Raw genomic sequence first — 18,365 nt, 5'->3', positions numbered from 1 at the left:
CGCTGCTTCCCGCCGGCTCCTCCCGCCTCCCCGCGGCCTCGCTATTCTATTTATAGAATGACAGAATGGTTTGGGTTGGAAGGGACCTTAAAGATCATCCGGTTCCATCCCCCTTGCCGTGGGCAGGGACACCTTCCGCTAGACCAGATTGCTCACAGCCCAACCTGGCCTTGAACGCTGCCAGGGATGGCGCATCCACAGCTTCTCTGGCAACCTATTCCAGTGCCTCACTACCCTCCCAGCAAAAAGCTTCCTCCTCATATCTCATTTAAACCTACTCTCTTTTGATTTGAATGCATCCCCCCTTTGTCCTGTCACTACATGCGCTTGTGAAAAGTCCCCCCTCCATCTTTCCTGTAGGCTCCCTTCAGGTACTGGAGGGTTCCCTTCAGGAAATCCTTCCGCAAGGATTTTATCCAAGTGATTTATTCTGGAAGAAGAGGGCGGGATCCGAGCGGGAAGGGGAAAATCCTCCCCCCCCCCCATCCAGGCCTCAGCGCCCTGGCAGCACTGCCCGGGACGTGTTCTTCTGCTGCTGCCGCCGCCCCAGGACCTGGAAGAAAAAGCAGTTCCGAGGCTCATTTGTCCGAATGAAAAATGTTTATTTCACGTGGAAAATTAACCCAGAAACCTTAACAGATGGCACAAGTGACATTTTCCCACGAAGATAGCAGCAGGCCAACTGCAAGGCTTCTTCAGTGAAGAGCCACCCCCGACTCTTGCACCTCGGGGGCTTTATATACCCAGCCCAGCCAGTCCTGCAATTATCCTTTAATGAATCCAGCACCCAAACCATTAATCCCAGTCTTTTGTGAGACTGTTTCCCAAACACAAAGGACACACAGGGAGCAAAAGCACATCACTGAAAAAGGGGACTTAAATTAAAAAGTAAATCTAATCTTTAAAAATTCTTAAAGGTCTTTTACAGCTGCCACGTCCCAGTGTCTTTGACTGATCAAGGTATTAGATGAGTTTAGCTCACTGCCACTGAGATGGATGATCCCATTTCTCTGTGCCCAAACAAGTACCCTCCTCCCCTGGTCCTGGCTGGCATTTGAATGTGTCTTGGAGAGGGGGCTGTGAAGTCCCAAAGCAATTCCACTGACTCTCCAAAAGTACACTAGGGATGGTGGGTGACCCACAGACTGAAACTTCAGTTTTTGCTCATATGTAGGTGGAAAATGGAATGTTGGCCCCAAAAGAGAAGCAAAAACTGCCTCTGAACCCCACATGCATTTCCTCAGATAGATAAACAGGGAAATGCAGACACCCTCAGGTCCAGGATCTGTTCAGATGTACTGCACAAGAAGGAAGCTGGGGTGAAATATCCTGTCTGGCAAAGAAAGTCCTGAGTTGTAAGCCACTACACAAGTGTAACTCAGCAAAAGTGTCTAGGTCTAGCTACAATACTAGGAATCCTGAAAGCTCAGCCACATGCCCTGGCTCCTCCATTTCTACTAAGGGAAAAAGCATGCCATGCTCAAGTAGGCTCCTAAAGGGTTTATGAGTCCAGTTGAACCTTGACAAAACACTGATTTTATTAAGTAATAGAAACACCAAACCTTCTTGGTTGGGGAAAAAGGTCTGTTCAGCAAGTAAGTTTCAACCACAAGCACCAAAAGAGGTGATTGGTTTTTGATGAATCAAAACCATTTAAACACCTTCCCCCTCCACTAGAAAGGTAGAATTTATTTTTGATGAAGAAAAATAGCTGTAGGCACTGATCTGAATATTGTATTTACAGAATAGTTACTGAGACAGTGTTTAATAAAACACTTGCCTATTGCCATTTTCCAAAGTCTAGTTTGCTCACACCTGATCATTCTTCTATATGTAGGTTATGTTTTAGGATTGCTTTTCACATGAAAAAAGTAGCAAACTTTTCTAAGCTGCCTGAATTCCAAAGCTATCCCATATCTGGTGGTGTCTGATTACTTTCCAATGGGGGGAGAATAAGCTGCTTCTTACATCCACATAGTAAGTGCCAGCACAGGCCAAGCATCCAAAAACGCAGGCTAAATTAACATTGTGGCCTCCAGGATGTTCATTAAAAGGGTGTTGATAATATTCTTGAGCAACTTTGATGCATGTGAAGTGTAACTTCGCATCTCCTTGGAGGTGAGCTCAAGAGGTGGTTCCAAGTATTGGCATGCTTGTCCTTCTAGAGGAATCATCACCTGCTGCACCAAAACCTGACAGAATATTTGTAGCTTACGAAGTAAGATACAATATTTCATTACTGTTGCCAGGAAAAAAAATACAAATAAGGAAAGTTAGGAAGTAAGAAGAAAGCAGGACAGGGATAGGAAATCACAATTCAAGCAAATATTTATATATATTGCTGTCAAATTGCAGAGAAAGTAGGGTCAAAAAAATCCCCAACAGTAGGTTTTAAAAATAGAAATGCACCATGTCTGACAAGACTTTATGGCATAAAGAACAAGTCTTGAATTCTGATATCTAAATGTTAGGCTACTTGCAACTAAAAGCTAGCGTAGGTAAGACACTTTGTATTCTTTTAATCACTTCATCCTTACCTACTGTGCCAAAGGGAATGGGAGAATGATACCAAGTAAGTAAAGGGAAATTGAAGCAGAGACAAGACAAACTAGCTTTTTGCACAAGTTCTCTTGTGCAGTTAAAGCCTATGGAGAGAAAAGGCTTTGCTTGCTCAGTCAGGGTGAAAAATAGTTTGCCATGATCTTTCACTAGTTAATTACAGATGTCCTTTTCTTGGATACACACAGGACCTGGCCCTTCTCACAGGTATGAGAAGCCACTGAAATCAGTCATGCAAATGGCAAGACTGACAGTATGACATATGCCCTACAATTTAACTAAAGATATGTATTTCAGAGAATGAGAATGAGAACTATGACTTGCCAAGGCAGACAAGATTTCCTCCTGGCAAATGCCACACAACATATGTAGAAACAGAACCTTTTACACACTTTATAAAAGAAACAACTTAAGGGGAAAAAGAAGTTTTTTTCCCTATACTTAATAATAATTTAGTAGTATTTGAGACCAAAAACAAAGCAAAAAACCCAAACAAGTAACCATCAGAGCAAATCACTTGCTTTCCCATCTCTAATCCTCTTGCATCTTTAATTCTACAGCCAGGGTACCAGAAAAATTGCCATGGCAAACCCTTCATGCTAGCATGAACCCTTTCAGTGTGGTTTTCACAAAAATATCTAAAATAGCTTGAAGCAATTCTGTGAATGCCCTTCTCCCCTTTGTAGTTAAACAGTGGAAGCCCTCTCCCCTTACCACCACAGCTTATAAACCCTGTACGTTGTGTGTGTGCAGCCCTCCCTGGGGTGGGAGTGAGTGCAGTTCCCTCGTGCCTGGGCCCAGGGAAAGCCAGCTACAGTCGTGCTGCTCTTCAATTACGAGGAGAAGGGATAATCCATTACCTTCTTTAGCTCCACAGTAAATCCTCCCTTGGGAATTTCTTCATACAAAAATGTTTAACTACATCAAAGCTTTATTTCATAAGGTAAAGACAGCTCGAGCCAAGTCTCCTCATAGAAAAGAAACTAATCCAGGGAGACAGTGATATGGTAATTAGAATGGCATTTCTTAATTAGCTATACACAGTCAGAGTCTCCACACTCACTGCACACAGCGAGGACAAGATCAGAGGGGCAGAAATGCTCCACTTTCAGGTGGGTGGCCTGTAATGTGTTCCAGAACATTGGGATAACCTGGAATCACAGTGATCTCCTGTAAGTACGTTTGGGAGGCACATAAAGCAAATCTAACAAACCTCTAAATACAAGCAATGGGTGCCACACCAGCACCTTCCTTTCCAATTCTACAAAGCCAAACCATGAAAGCAATGCCAAAAAAGGTTGTTGGTCAAAGCCCCCAAGCTTAATTCCCTTAGAGAGAAAGGATTAAAGGTCACTCCCTGAACATGCTTGTAACTCAGTAAGGTATTTATATGGGAAAAATGCCATCATTGTCAGTATTTTAAAAATATTGCATTTTGAGAGATATTTGACCCTAATTTCCTTAAATGAATGACTGGATTCTCAGTTGTTTCAATATCTAGTTTTTCATTCGTGATGTGATGTGTTTACTACTGAGCTCAAGCAGAAAGCCATTTCTTTCAGTATGCAAAGACCTAATTTATAACTCAAATCTTACATTTATAACTCAAGTCAGTAGTCAGCTGTTGATCCCAGGTTCACCCCCTCCCCCAGCCCTCCCCTTATTGAATGTCAGCTTTATGCGAGTTACTTCCTTAGTTCTTTTGAAGACTTTTATGGGTTGCAGAGAGAAAACAACTCCTACTGCAGACTTCAGTTTTTCCCTACATCTTTGCCACTTGACCATCTACCACCTACCACAATATAATCCTCGATTTTTTGGCTACTTTGCTTGACACCTGTCAATATAGAAGTGTTACAGGGGAAAATATGGTGGTATGAAAGGTGCATTTTCCATAATTGTAGATTGGAGTTTTAGCAAATTCCTTTTAGTACTCATTGGTGCTCTACAATTGAAGTCTGTTTTTTTCTACTGAATATCCATTATTCCTGAGTTGTTTTTTCTTTTTTCTTTTTCTTTTTTTGGTAATGGCCTTTCCATATTTCTTTTGCTTTTGTGAAATTATGAAATTATTTTCATCGGTACAGCTGACTGTGCAAACAATGATAATCTGAACACACCCCCAAACCCCCTGTGTTAAATTTAGTTTCATGATGAGCAAGTAAAATTCACATGTTCTTTATTTGTCCATATAATACACCCTTTTTTTTTTAAGTTTTAAAATTAGATAAAAGCATATTAAATGGCAGGTGTATGAAGTTCTTCAGAAACAATGCCAGAACAAAAAATCGAATTACAAAATGTTAAAAAATATGTAGGTACATTTGAACTTAACATTCCACTAATGCATAATGTTACAGATATTGTCTAATGAAAAATAATTGTGCCACTTACCTATTTTTGCTGTTTCTAGGAACTTTTTATTCTGTACATAGGACGATTCTGTACAAAATATGAAGTCTACATTTTTATTACTTATTACCATAAAACAAGGTACAATGTATGTACAATATTAAAATGAAGCCATACTAAAGCCACACTAAAAAGACACTTGTAATATTACTTTTGACATTCCTGATGTACAGGTGTAATTTTGGAAAATGGGGGGAAGGTGTCAGACAGAACTTTATGAAGAACAACAGTCACCAAAATTCTACGTCAATTTTTCTTTTTATTTTGGATGTATTAGTTTTAGAATTGTTTAGTACAGGATTATAAGAAGTATATAAATATTGATAATAAACATGCTAAACAATTAGTGGTGATAGATTTTGGAATATTGCCTAAGCAAATGTTTAGTGGCCCAAAACTTCAAATATGTCTTTATAGAGACCTTCAAGCCCTAAAAAATACCACAATATTTCCCTTTTTGGTGAGTGTTTATCTTCAATAAAGAACAAAAATAAAATCTAGACAGTGAAAGATGTCCCTATACGTTGAGCATCACACAATCAATCAAACATTGATATACAGCTTTTTTATACCCCCCTTGGGTAACATAGGAATAATTCCTTTCAGCGACCTCTTGCACAAACATACTGAACACCCAAAATCAAAGGTAACTGATAATCTACCAGCTAAAGATGGAAGTTCAAACAATGGTATATCAAAATACGTAGACGTTGCTTTACACAATTAAAAAAGCACCCTTTTTCCCTCAAAAGGAGAAGGCATCTTTAAACTGCTTTCATATAGTTTATCCTAATGGTAAAGCATATTCTTTTCAAGTTTTACAGGAAATGTTTTCAGACACAGTGGACATTCCACTTAAAAGATTGGGTTGGTCTTGAAATTTAGTTGTTGTAAGCCAATATTTATCACTCACAATTTTCTTCCAATAGACAACGTAACAAATATTGGAAATTGAATGTTAAATGCAACCAACAAACAGCAGGCACTACATCTGCACAAGGTTACTATGAATGTCTGCTTTGAGCAATTCTTTTTTATGGATGCAGGAGATGTTATACTTCCTTAAAAAGTAGAACAAAACTGTTTTTAAAGAAGCCACGTTTTTTATCTCTTTATGCATCAAGACATTAAACATTAAGTTATATCATGTTACTGCCAGAGACAAAAGAAACTAATCACCCATTCAGAATAGCAGAACACATTTCAAACAGCTTTTAAGCAGGATAAGTAAGTCAAAATACTGGCCACCCTGAGAGAAATCAAATATTGAAGACAAAGCACTATATTTTTAAAGAGATTTTCCTCCCGTGCTTTTCCATCTACAACAAAAAGCTCATTACATGCAAGTAATCTTGTGGAATATATAGCAGCATTTGAAGATCATCAGCAACTCAGATGCATTTTCAGTTCACTTGTGAGGTGTATTTGCAGCACATGTGCTCTTTACAACAACAACAAAAAATATTTTCACGGTAAAATAATGGTCACTATCTCCTCAGCTCTTAGACTCATTTAGAAAGAAGCAGAACGGAATTCAAGAGTCTGTTCTCCTTTTTTTTTTTTTTTTTTAAAAATAAGCTTATGATCTTGTGTTACCTGAAAGATTATGTTCACCTTTCAGATAAAAACTGATGCAACTGAAATCACACATAATATCTGCCACAGAATACTGAACTCCTAGAGCCCAAGAAAAATGCTGAGTATTAAAAGCTCAGATAAGGGAGAAAACAGCGAAAGAGTTATTTTATTGACTTGAAAAAACTTAAATGAAATTTCATATTCAGTCTATTCCCAGTCATAGTAAACAAATTTTCATTTTAGGAAAAAAATCTTCTACCAGTTCATACCTGGAATACTGGTGCCATATTATACACTAAAGACTGGAAGATATGGCTTTAAATCTACATAAAGGATTAGGATGTGGTATATATAGATATATATATATCTTTATCCTAAGTAAAAGAGAAATGATTTTACAGAATTCTTAGAAAGGAATGATGACTGAGGATTGTCACGAATGTTACCAGTTTGTAAGCCATGTTTTATAATACGAAAGAATAATTGTGTATTTGCAAAACTGCTGGTATATTACAGGACAGCAATAATGTGGAAACAACTGTAAAGGTGAGAAATCCTAGAAAAAGTTTAATACTTATATTTGAAATAAGTTTACTTTTGAAAAACACATTTATCATTAGTACCAACTATTGGTCATTCACTTATTTAGACGGAAAGAGTTTATAGAATGTTTTTCTCAAATACTACAAAAACTGCATGTTATCAGCCAGTTGGTACTATGACAACACCTCCAGGAAATTGTGTCCACTTGATTATAGTCAACCCAATATTCTGCAAATGGAACTGGGTAATTTACCATTGTTTGAACTACTAATCTTGAGCTGCATACTCTATTAAGTTATTGCCTACAGAACTGGGTTGAAGAAAGCTTTGACTTTGTGTAACTGATTGGTATGGCACAAAAAAGTAAGTTCTACTGTAGAACTGAGTCCAGAAAAAAAACTTTTCCTCCAAAATAATATTTCACTGTAATAGTTTAATGCCCATCATGTGATATTAATTCATCAGCTCTGCAATGTGATTCCAAGGCTTTCATGGTATAGATATCCTGAGGCAGTTCTGACTTGCGTCGCACAAGAGGACGATCTTTTTTCTGATCTTTCTGTGCCTGAAATGAAAATAGAACAAAGTTGGCCAAACTTATTAATTACTAAACAATTACTTAAGAATATTTCTTGCACATAAATATTTTGACTTATGGGAAAAGAAATAAAAAACATATGGGAAGAAGTTTATACTTTCTTCTCTTTACCCTACCAGCTATGCAGTTTCAAGTATTAAAACCACTTTTTTGCTCAGAGGAAAAATTAGAAACAACTAAGAAATTCTAAGCTATTAACAACCACAACATTACTACCACTTCACCAATTTTACCAATGCTTTCAAAACCACAGTATTCCTATCAAAGTATCTTTAAACTACGTAATGGTGCCTTTATGTAGTTCCCATGTCTCTCTCACCTACCCTGTTTATTCATGTTCTTCTATAAAGAAGTCCTTACAAAAAACCTGACCGGCTTTTTACTTAGCCATTGATTTACTAGCATTTTCAAAAAGTTAGTAAGTCACAGTGGTCAAATTTCATTGTGGCAAACAGTATTCACTAAAAATGCTCACATAGTCTGGTACAGAAAAAAAATCCTGATCTACTTTCCCAGTCAGTCCATCACCTCTTCAGCAAGGACATTCTGCCACATTGCTGACCTCTGGCATAAACCTGACTTTCACTGCAATTCTATAGATTTTAACATAGTTTCTCACTTTTGAAGTTTAATTTAAGAAACAAACTAAGCTGTCCTTTTTGACTTGCCTTTTTACCTGACAGCTGTAGGAGCTCCTTTTAACATTAATTTCTGATGGTACTTAGCAAGGGATATCCAATGGTCCGTCAAGTGTCCTCTCAGAGACCGATGCAGGAATGCTACCTAGCTTGCTTTCTGCAATACTCTAATCCTTATATCAATTCTGGTGACCCAAACTTATCCATCTTCTTGCAAACTTATACTTCTCACAGCTTTCTAAAAGTTTTTCCTAATAGTAAGGGTTACTGTTTGAAAACATTCTGTTATCTTCACCAGGACAGGATCTTCACCTTTGAATAACTGGCTTATAACCTTTTAATCATCTCACTCACTCCTTGTACACTTTCTGAGCAAGGAAAGGCAAAATAATTTTGTTTGTACCTTTCTCCACTAGCACTGGTACTAGGCTCTGGAGTGAGTGAAAGGAGGCCCCTCTCCCCATCACTGGCTAAGCTATCCAAGGTCTGAAGCAAGGCAGAGGTTTAGAAACTTTAGTAAGCCCAGTGCTCCTCACTGACTAGCTCTAGTGAGCATTCCCATTCAGGAGAATGTTACCTCATTCATTGCCTTGGGCAGAGATATAATTCAGCCACCAAGATTTACATGTAATGTGCTGGAATCCACAGCATACAGGAGTGTTTAAAAAACAATCATTGAGCATGTCTTAGAGGCATTTCAGCATTTCTTTTAATTTAGACCTTCATCCAAAATGCTATAGTATAAATAATAAATAAAGTATAATCTTGCAGGACAACGACACTGGAATTTTAAGAAAGTAATGCAAGAGGTAAGGCTGACCACATGCTTATTTTTATTAAATGTCTTATTGGATACATTGGTTCAAATTAACAGACTTTATCTGCAATCTCAACTCTTCTTTCCAGCTCCATTTCTCTGGTCTTAAACTTTGCTGGACTTAGATATATTCATAGTACTATATAGTACCTATTTCTACCAGAAATCTTAGTGATACTGCAATACTTCCTGTCACCTCTCCATTTTCCATGAGCTCCAAGTTGAAATATCTAGTTTGAATCCTGGTATTCGAGTTCCACTTGACTGAATAAATTAAAATTACCTGAAGATTAGTAAGCATTAGCTAAAGACAAAAAGGATGGAAATGACCTTGAGAGTCCTTGCTCTGTAGCTGGTAACAGAACCTGACAGATGGTGGACTGAGGAAGGAGACCCATGAGTGGGCAAGACAAAAGCACACTTTACATATCTTTTCAAAACACAGGAGCTTTAGCCACTAAGAAGGCTCTGAACAACAAATAAAAAAATGTACAAAATATAGTGAGATTCTAATGCCAAGTTTTTCTTATGAAAAAACAAAGGTGTTTTATAGAGAGGAGACTAGAACATGATGTGGTAGATTTTAGCTACAGTTCTAGCTATCCTCAAAACATAATTATTGTTCCCATTATGATGCAAAAAGCTATTCCTAAGAGGAAAAAACCCCAAAGTTTCTGCAGAAGAAATGTCAAAAGAAACTATTACATAGATTCACTAGATTAGAAACATAACACTGTATTCCTGGCTGCTACAGTATCACTTGAAAGTAGCAGCTGGGATGAAGTTTATCACTCCAGGATAAATGGTTACAAGGCTGAAAACACAACAGAAGTTTTTGTCTGCGATTAACAGTCACTTAAAAAATCATTTAATAAATTAGAGCACTTTGCTATCTTCACAAGGCTTTACCTGACAAGCCTCTTCTTTCACTGTCTTTTTCAGCGTCTGCAAATCTTCAATTAAAGGCCCATCTGTTTCCATTGCAACAGGACTGTTCAGCAAACTCGTGTCACTATATGTCGGGTACTAATAAAATGCAAAGTGTTAAAATAATCATTCTTAGTAGTAATACCTAAATACTCAGAGTGCATTTGAGCATTTGAATTATATGACTAGTTACATGAGATTAGCTTCGATATATTATGCTTCCAGGCACAAGTAATAAATTTTAGAATGGAACTCCAATACTTGTGTTTGGCAGAAACATCCTGCTGAAAAACACAGTGAGCATAAAAAACCCCATGGTTTGATTATCTGAGACTGAATTTTAAAATACTCAGATTTTGCCAGTACGCCTACTTGGGCAATTAGTTATGTGAAACCTCATTTATATGCTGTCTAGTGATTTGTGAACCACGGAGCAACCCAAACACAACGATTTTACTTTTGGGTGCAATTCTGTGCTGGAAGAGACAATACACTGTCAAAAGATCAAATATAGTTAATATACATTTAATATAATTTCAAAACAAAATATTAAACTTTTCTGTTTCAGAAAGTAAAAGTCATAAAAGTCTTTTGAGAATTAAAAAAAAAAAATCTTGTAAAAACTCTTACAGTCCAGCAATCTCAGTATTTTATATTTTAATTCCGATGAGGTGTATATGATCTTGAATTCAAAACTCACTTATGCACGCAGATTTTTCATCAATTTTTCCTCATAAATATTTTAGTATCTGAGTATACCAATAACTTAATGCATGGATTTAATGATTATAATTATTCTAAAACCTTAAAATGTATTCTTGTGTCATGCAGAGCCAGGAGTAGCTCTGAAGAACAAGAATTCTCAGTCATTAGACAAACTAAAAAGTTAAAAAAAATTCCAGGAAAAAAAGAAACCCCTAAAAGCCATTATGTAGAGTGCTGAAAGCGTTTATATCCTTATCTAAATTCAGTGGAGCACTCAGTATTAAAATTAATTAATTGCTTCTAATTATTAGCTCTCTTCAAGTATACTATGCAGAACATACTGTATAAGGTTGTGTTAACAAGTTTCAGAAAACATACATTTACAAAAAGTTACTTGGTAAGAAAAGGAAATATACACGGTAGAAATTTTTTTGTTATTACTACAAATCAATCCCCCTTATTAATCAAACATGCAACAGTTCATTGTTTGTGATAGCAAATGACCATGTATATCAAGTACTCTTCAAGCAAGGCTTTTGTATGGCTTATCTCATTAGATAAATGCTTTGTCAAAGTCAATTACTGCTTTCATATGAACAGCCCTTTTTGATTAATTTAATTGATCTGTTGTCAACTGACTTTCTTTAAAATTTTGACAGATTTTATTTAAGCAGTTGAGTAATTGTTCCCTGAGAAATGCCACAAGAAGAAAAAAACATTTATGAATTTCCTCCTTCTTAGACAAAAAGATTACCTTATGGTTTCTGTTTTAAAATAGCACTGAGATCAGAAAGTGTCCCACTTCTGTTTACAGAGTATGGTTTCTCCCTCTTTCACCACTTTAAACTCAGCTAGATTGTGTTGGAAATACACAGTACAGTAAGTTTCTTGCTGCAGTATAGTAAAATTCTGTCTGTAAAGTAATTTAAATGTTTGGGGTCTTTTTATTCATAGCAGAACGATTGAGATAAAGGAAAAGTGGCAGCATTCTCCAAGCAAATTAAGGGGGTGGGGAACCCAGGCCAAACCATTCCCTTCTCCCATAATTTCAAAATATAATGAATAGTCTAAAGGACCTTTGTTTATCAGAATTTGGTTTACATCAAGTAATGCCTGACAGGATGTTTTCCTTTAGGAAGAACCTGAGGTGCAGGTTCCCCAGCAGACCGGCCCAGTGCAGGTATGAGAACAAATGCAGCAGACAAGGACGTACAATATTACTTTAATCCATGTGACACAAAGGAAAACTGACCAGTCATAACTCACAGTTTGCAGAAAGATCTCTTTTGTAATATATTGTTTGCAAAACAGCTTTTCAAGAGAAACCAATTATGGCATCTCTATATTTATCCAAAGTTTTGCACAATAACTTTTCAAACCGCAATACAGTATATGTCCTATTATAAGAAAAGGAAAAAGTACTTCATATCATACTTCTAAGAAACCTTTTTTTTTAAAAAAAAATAATTACTTGCACAAGAGAAAGGTTACAAATTTTAAAAGTACTTTTATTGTATATCTTTCATAATACAATTAGTGAAATTGCTTTATTTCCATGATCAGGCAGACCTGTTTCCCCCACTGATATTTAACAAAACTGAAGTATTTAAACATGAGCATGTTAATCTTTTCTAAATACCTGGGGATTTGATTTGGCTAGATTTTCTATTTTAACCCATGCTTCTTCCCGTTCCTTCAATTTTAGCTTCTCTCTGAAAAAAAAATAAATCATGTAGAAGTAAAAAGAATTCAACAGAATAAATTATTCAGCTATGCCTGTTTCAGTCTACTGCCCAAAACATCGCTGTTGACAGGATAATTTGCATCATATATCAATAGCCCATGACCTCAAATCAACATTAAAAGGGAAAAATCTCATAGGTTCTCAGGAAAGCAACAAACTGGTTGATAGCAGTTTATCTTTAATAAGTGTACATTGTTAAAAGAGTTAAAATTAAAACAGAAAGAAGTCTTGATCTATGTCGAAAGCATGTTTGTGTTTTAACTTTATAATACTTGAATTCTATATTGAAACATAAGAAGTCACTAACTGCCTGCAAAAACAGGCAGGCATTTTTACTGTCAGCCCAACAGCTTCAGGTAATAGTTTAAAGGAAAAGGCCCAGGGACATTTTGAATTGAACTCTAACAGAGTTCAATTCAAACAAAACCATGCTCATTCTAGGAGTTGCAAGCCAAGAGGGATGAGCCAGAATGCTTTTTTTTTTTTTTATTAAAGTAGCAAAGGTTTGTTTCCTTATGCCTAATGCAATTTGATATGGTAAAATCTAGGATTTTTTTCCTTTCCTTCTTACAAACAAACATCTTATTGCAGAGATCACAGTGATCATCTGCCTTTGAAAGCTAGTAGAATTTAAAATGACTTTGAACTAAGAGGGCTAAAAATGCTCTCAACCTTCAATTCATAGAGCAGTTGATCCAAATGTTAAGGGAACAAAAAAGAAAGACCAGCTGTATCCAAGCACATACACAATTTGCCTCCAGCTCTCAAGTTAATTCAAGCTGGGAGGGAAGAAGTCTTTAACTATCCCCTTTTTAAGTTCCTGTGTGGTAGGAGATTTTTTCTGTTTTGTTTTGCTACCATGTCACTCAGCACTCTCCTTGCTTTAGTTCACATTCAAAATACCACCCAAAAAACTCCTAAAAAACAGAGAAGAGAAGAGTGATTTCTCATTTTAAAGGGATTCCACTTATTTGCTATGTGGGAAAAGATAATTACAGACTTTTTTTTAAGAGCCAATGCCCACAATTTTGTCATCTATAAACACACACACTTTAAAAATTTGCTACATTACAAGCTCATTTCTACTTGAAATGTAATAAGGAACTTCAAAACTTGGAAAAATCAATCTACATTGAAAATCTGTCCCACTTCCAATATATCAGTTTAAAATAGGTGTACAATTTAAACCACTACTTGAAAGAATCCCTGTTTACTTTGAAATTAAAAATAAAATTTAAATCCAGGTATTTTCGGGACCCATTTTCTAACTATGCTCCCAGTTCCTAAAATGAGACCCAAACCACTAACACTTTTGACTTCTCAGTCTCACTTGAGCAGGATTCTTCTGTCAGACAAAGTCTGAACCCAGTACTACAATACAGTAACAACTTGATTTCAGGTAACTTTTATAAGAACATGAAGATATGCTCACACACAATGCAATGCTGAAAAACACTGGAAAAGTATTTTGGGACAGAGTGACAACATGAAAGAAAATAACACCGGGTAAATAAAGCATGCTAAAATAAACACAGGATATGAACTGAACTGTTTAACAGATCTGCTACACTGGGCTCCATGATTCGCAGTGTCCCTCTCAAAAACTTTATTTTAGGAAGATGGTGACCCCAGCAGTATTAGGTCTAAGCCTACATGAGGCACCCTATTGTTAAAAAGATTTACAGTTCACATATGACGAGAAGTTTCACCAAGTCAACTTTGAGACTGCTGTACTGGAATCAAATGGGCAACTTCCCACTAATGACACAGTGGTTTTTCAGAGCTAAAGCACTCTGAACAAATTACTCAAGAACAGACAGACACACTGACATGAAAACTTACTTCAGTTTTTCTGCTTTAAATTGCTGTGTGCAGTCATCGAACAGTTTTTGGTTCATCTCCATGAAGAGTTTCAGAGCATTGTATATCAAGCCATGTATTGTCCTATAAGTAAAACTTCTGGTTGAAACTCAGAGTACTTTAAACTTTGAAATCTACTTTTTCTGGTCAACAGTAGCCAATACCCTACATAACTGGAAAATTACATCATTTCAGAATAAGTGGAAACAAAGTTAATTAATGGAAGTTTCAGTTAACCCACAAAAGGCCTAACACAAGAACTAAAATTACCAACTTTGAATGCAGTTTTCTTACACTACAGTACTACTCATCGCTTACACTTTGATGCCTGAACTTAACTTTTAATACTATGTGTATCAATACAGGACTAGTTTTGAAATTTAGTAGCTAACACTAATCAAGATAGATTTATTATAGACAATGCAAGATGCCATTAAAGATCGTGACTTACTGGCAACCGACAAATTCAAGAAAAAACAGTTAGTGATTAAAAGGAGTGGAGAAAAGACACCATTTTTTTCATTTTGAAAACTGCCACACAGCAACAGCATTCACTTCAACACAATTATCCATGACTCTTTAGAAAAGTGTTAGAAAAGTAAAGTGGAAAACACCAAAAAAATTACACAAAACCAATCTGCCTTACGCAGCACTTTCACGGAGTAGTTTACAGCTCTGGTCTGTAATGCATTGCTGCTCAAAAAGCAATCAGTTAAACAATTACTTTGTATCATGCAACAAGTAAGAGTGCAGCTGTACTCGGTGGCATGACTTCTGTTCAGACTAAAATGAATGCATGACCTTGAAGGCCAGAAAAAACAACCAATAGCAATCCACATTTACTGTGTACAACTGCATCACTGAATTGGAATTTTATTAATGAGTACATTATTTATCAGTGCTTGCACCCAGCAACAGTAAGCAATCACTTTAACATCACTTTAGCTTTCATTTCTTTCCCAGTGTTTAGTGGCAGATTGATTACTCATTTCTTGGCCAGCCCACCAGCAGTCCTCAAATCGTGGCCAGAACCAGACTGGGATACTGTCACCATCCCAGCAGTTGCACAATAGCTCAAACAAAGAGGCACTTTACAATGGAACAGCTGCAGAAGGGAGCTGACCAGGACTGTTTTCATGTGCAAGTACTACGTTATTGTGAGGGAAAAAAGTGAAACTAGTCAATGGAGAAAGAAGGAAAAAAATCCCAACAATAAACAAAAAGAAAAGAAAAGGAAAAAATGATCTGATTTACAAGATATTTCACTAGAATGCAGAAAAACACAAATCAGAAACCAAAGTTAGCTTTTAGAAGTATCTGAGCTACAGGTGAATGCCAAATATGTTTCACGTTTATAGAAGAACATCATGAATTAGATGCACTAAAACACTGTTTCTTGTTCAATGAAAAAAGGAAAAACTTCTTCCTCAATTCTTAATATTTCCTAAAAATTGACAACAGTAGTCTCTTAATCCAGCAACTTTAACGTCATAGAACAAACAACTCAACACACTGTTAAACTAGCAACTCAGAGATCTCAACTCTTAAGCCTAGGACTAAACATAAGTGAAGTAGCAGAAATTTGTACAAGTGTTTCTTACTTATTCCAATGCGTCTTTGAATTCCGGTACAGGGATGGAAACATGATGGGTAAAATCTTTGCTGCATTATCACTAATTAAACTCATAATATATTCATTATTCCAGTAGTACAATGCTCGCTCTGCCACCTAAGACGACATGAAAAAAGGAACACTGCTTTAATCTCTTAGAGAGCAAATAACTAAAACATTTGGCAAATACAAGGGAAAGTTAAGGAAAGTTGTAACTCAGATTTGGATTATTTTTAGCATAAATGGGAGTCACAGAGCTGATGGAAAGAGAAGGAAAAATTGCTTTTTCCTTGACAGAGAAGCAATTCAAACTATAACCCGTGAATTCTGAAATTCAAGCAAAGAAATACTTCCCAAAGGAATGAGTATTTGTAGAATTCCATTACAAGCTACGAAATGCAAACATTATGTACTGAAAGCCTTTGGGTACTTCTGAAAACACTGAGCTTTGAAGTTTTTTTATGTTAAGTGTAACACTGAAGTGAATCACCCAACACAAATGCACATACTGCACTCTTGAAAAGTAAAGCTAACGTTTGGATCCCTAAAACTTGACACAGAATTGAAGACTTCTTTGCAATAAATAAATTCATTATGGTGAATAGTACCACATTACAACTCTGCTTTACAAAAATCCTCACATTACTGTACATTCAGTAAGTACAGACCTGAAAGTGTGGACTGGACACACATTTGGCTAGCTGTCTGAAGAGAGGCTCCATAACTTTTACAAATTCAGATGGTTCAATAACATCTAAAATTTCTTCTAGTTCATTTAAAAACATGACTTCTTTTGGACTGTGAGTCTTTGGCCAGTATTTCAGCAGTGCCATTACAACCTGTAGAGACAAAGAGAACATAATTTCATGATAATTTGACTTTACTTCACATTGAATTGTATCTCATTAATGACTCTGATATTTTAAGCAGAACACAAAACTCACGATTTCTTGTCCCATGTAACAGCAGAAAATTTGCTACTATACTATGGGGAAAATTAACTGCCATTGAAGTGACAGGAGCTTTAAATCTATCTCTACCTTCTTGGAGGTGTACTCCAAAGCTCAAAAAATTAATTTGCTATCATTATATTTTAAGAAAATATTTACTAAAAATACCTAAACTGACAGGTGAGCAAATACTCCAGGCATGTTGCTCTTAAATATTGAGTTTTATTTGACTATTTTAGTATAATCACAGTCTTAACTTTCTTAATGATTAATAAATTTACACAGCTAGCTTACCTAGCACACCATGAACACTCAAAATATATAAGATTCTATGATTTTTAAATATAAAACTTACAAGCAATATTTAATACCATCACTGACAAGACAACTTTGAGAAATCAGTGCATCTTTCATGAATATATTATTTAATCACAAAAGCAGACACTATGTCCTCAATGAAGCCTTGGGCAATTTATAAAGATTTTTAAAAATAAGATGTTAAAAAATCTCATGTGACAACTGCAAGGGGAAGCAAAGCATTTACATTTGAAATGTCCAGAATCTTTAAAGGGGAACTTAGTACTTCACTTTACTACTTCGAGGATGCATGTGCTAAGTTTTTAAAGAATGTTGTAATCATGTACTAATTTGAGATCAAAAAAAGGAAACAGACTTGGATGCATATGAGTTCAGATTTCTGCTAGGAAATATGCAACATCCTAGCTCATGTCTGGAAGAAAGCTAAGAATTCAAGATCTCCTATAGTACAAATGACAGAATGTCTGGGATTTGATATCTTAATAAATATTAAAAGCTTCAACTGGAAGAGAACTCTTGCTCAGCTGCATACTTCATTTATTTCAAGAAATCCAGTTTCCATTTTACAATGGAAATAGGCATATTCTAGTCAGGTGCACTTTTGTCAGTAGTAATTTTTTTAATGATCTACTGATTAAATAGATTAGTTTTCACCCACTTGACACTGAGTGTAAGGAGGCAAACCACTATACTATCAAGGGCAGTTAAAATTATTCATCCACAAAATTACATGCACCCAGTCCAAAGTTCAATTTTGTCTATGGTCCAAAGCTGGTAGCCATGAACACGATCTGACTCAAAGCCTTGCATCAGCAGGTAGCTCTGTGTGCCAGAAATATGTGTTTTATCATAACATCTGTCTCTCAACAGAGCACAGTTCAGCCAAGCTAATTTCTGACTAAACTGCTTCTGGATCCACCATCTCATATCTGGTCAGCCAGAACCAAATAAGCAGAACAAACTCTGGTCTGTTTGTAAGAGATGTGCTATTAACGTTTTAATTCATTATGGACATTCTGTTGGAAAAACTGAATTTGAGAGATCAAAATGATTAAATATTTGACTCTAATATAAACACATATCAATACTTTGTTCCCCAAACCT

The 18,365-nt window shown here is 36.1% G+C and overlaps 1 protein-coding gene across 1 annotated transcript in view; it reads right to left on the bottom strand.

The window, feature by feature from the left end:
* Positions 1-4,721: 4,721 nt before the first annotated feature.
* Positions 4,722-18,365, bottom strand: part of PPP2R5C (protein phosphatase 2 regulatory subunit B'gamma) — a 49,449-nt gene continuing 35,805 nt past the window's right edge. The window contains exons 9-14 of the mRNA XM_008919474.3: positions 16,662-16,832; positions 15,983-16,110; positions 14,364-14,465; positions 12,417-12,489; positions 10,055-10,171; positions 4,722-7,657 (exon numbers count right to left, since the gene is read on the bottom strand). Coding sequence (XP_008917722.1) covers positions 7,526-7,657; positions 10,055-10,171; positions 12,417-12,489; positions 14,364-14,465; positions 15,983-16,110; positions 16,662-16,832 — 723 coding nt within the window. The 3' untranslated portion in view covers positions 4,722-7,525. The remainder of the gene's footprint in view (positions 7,658-10,054; positions 10,172-12,416; positions 12,490-14,363; positions 14,466-15,982; positions 16,111-16,661; positions 16,833-18,365) is intronic.

The sequence above is a fragment of the Manacus vitellinus genome, unplaced genomic scaffold (assembly GCF_001715985.3).
Source record: "Manacus vitellinus isolate BGI_N305 unplaced genomic scaffold, ASM171598v3 scaffold_6_pilon, whole genome shotgun sequence".
Classification (NCBI taxonomy): domain Eukaryota; kingdom Metazoa; phylum Chordata; class Aves; order Passeriformes; family Pipridae; genus Manacus; species Manacus vitellinus.
This window is presented reverse-complemented; position numbering and strand designations above follow the sequence as displayed.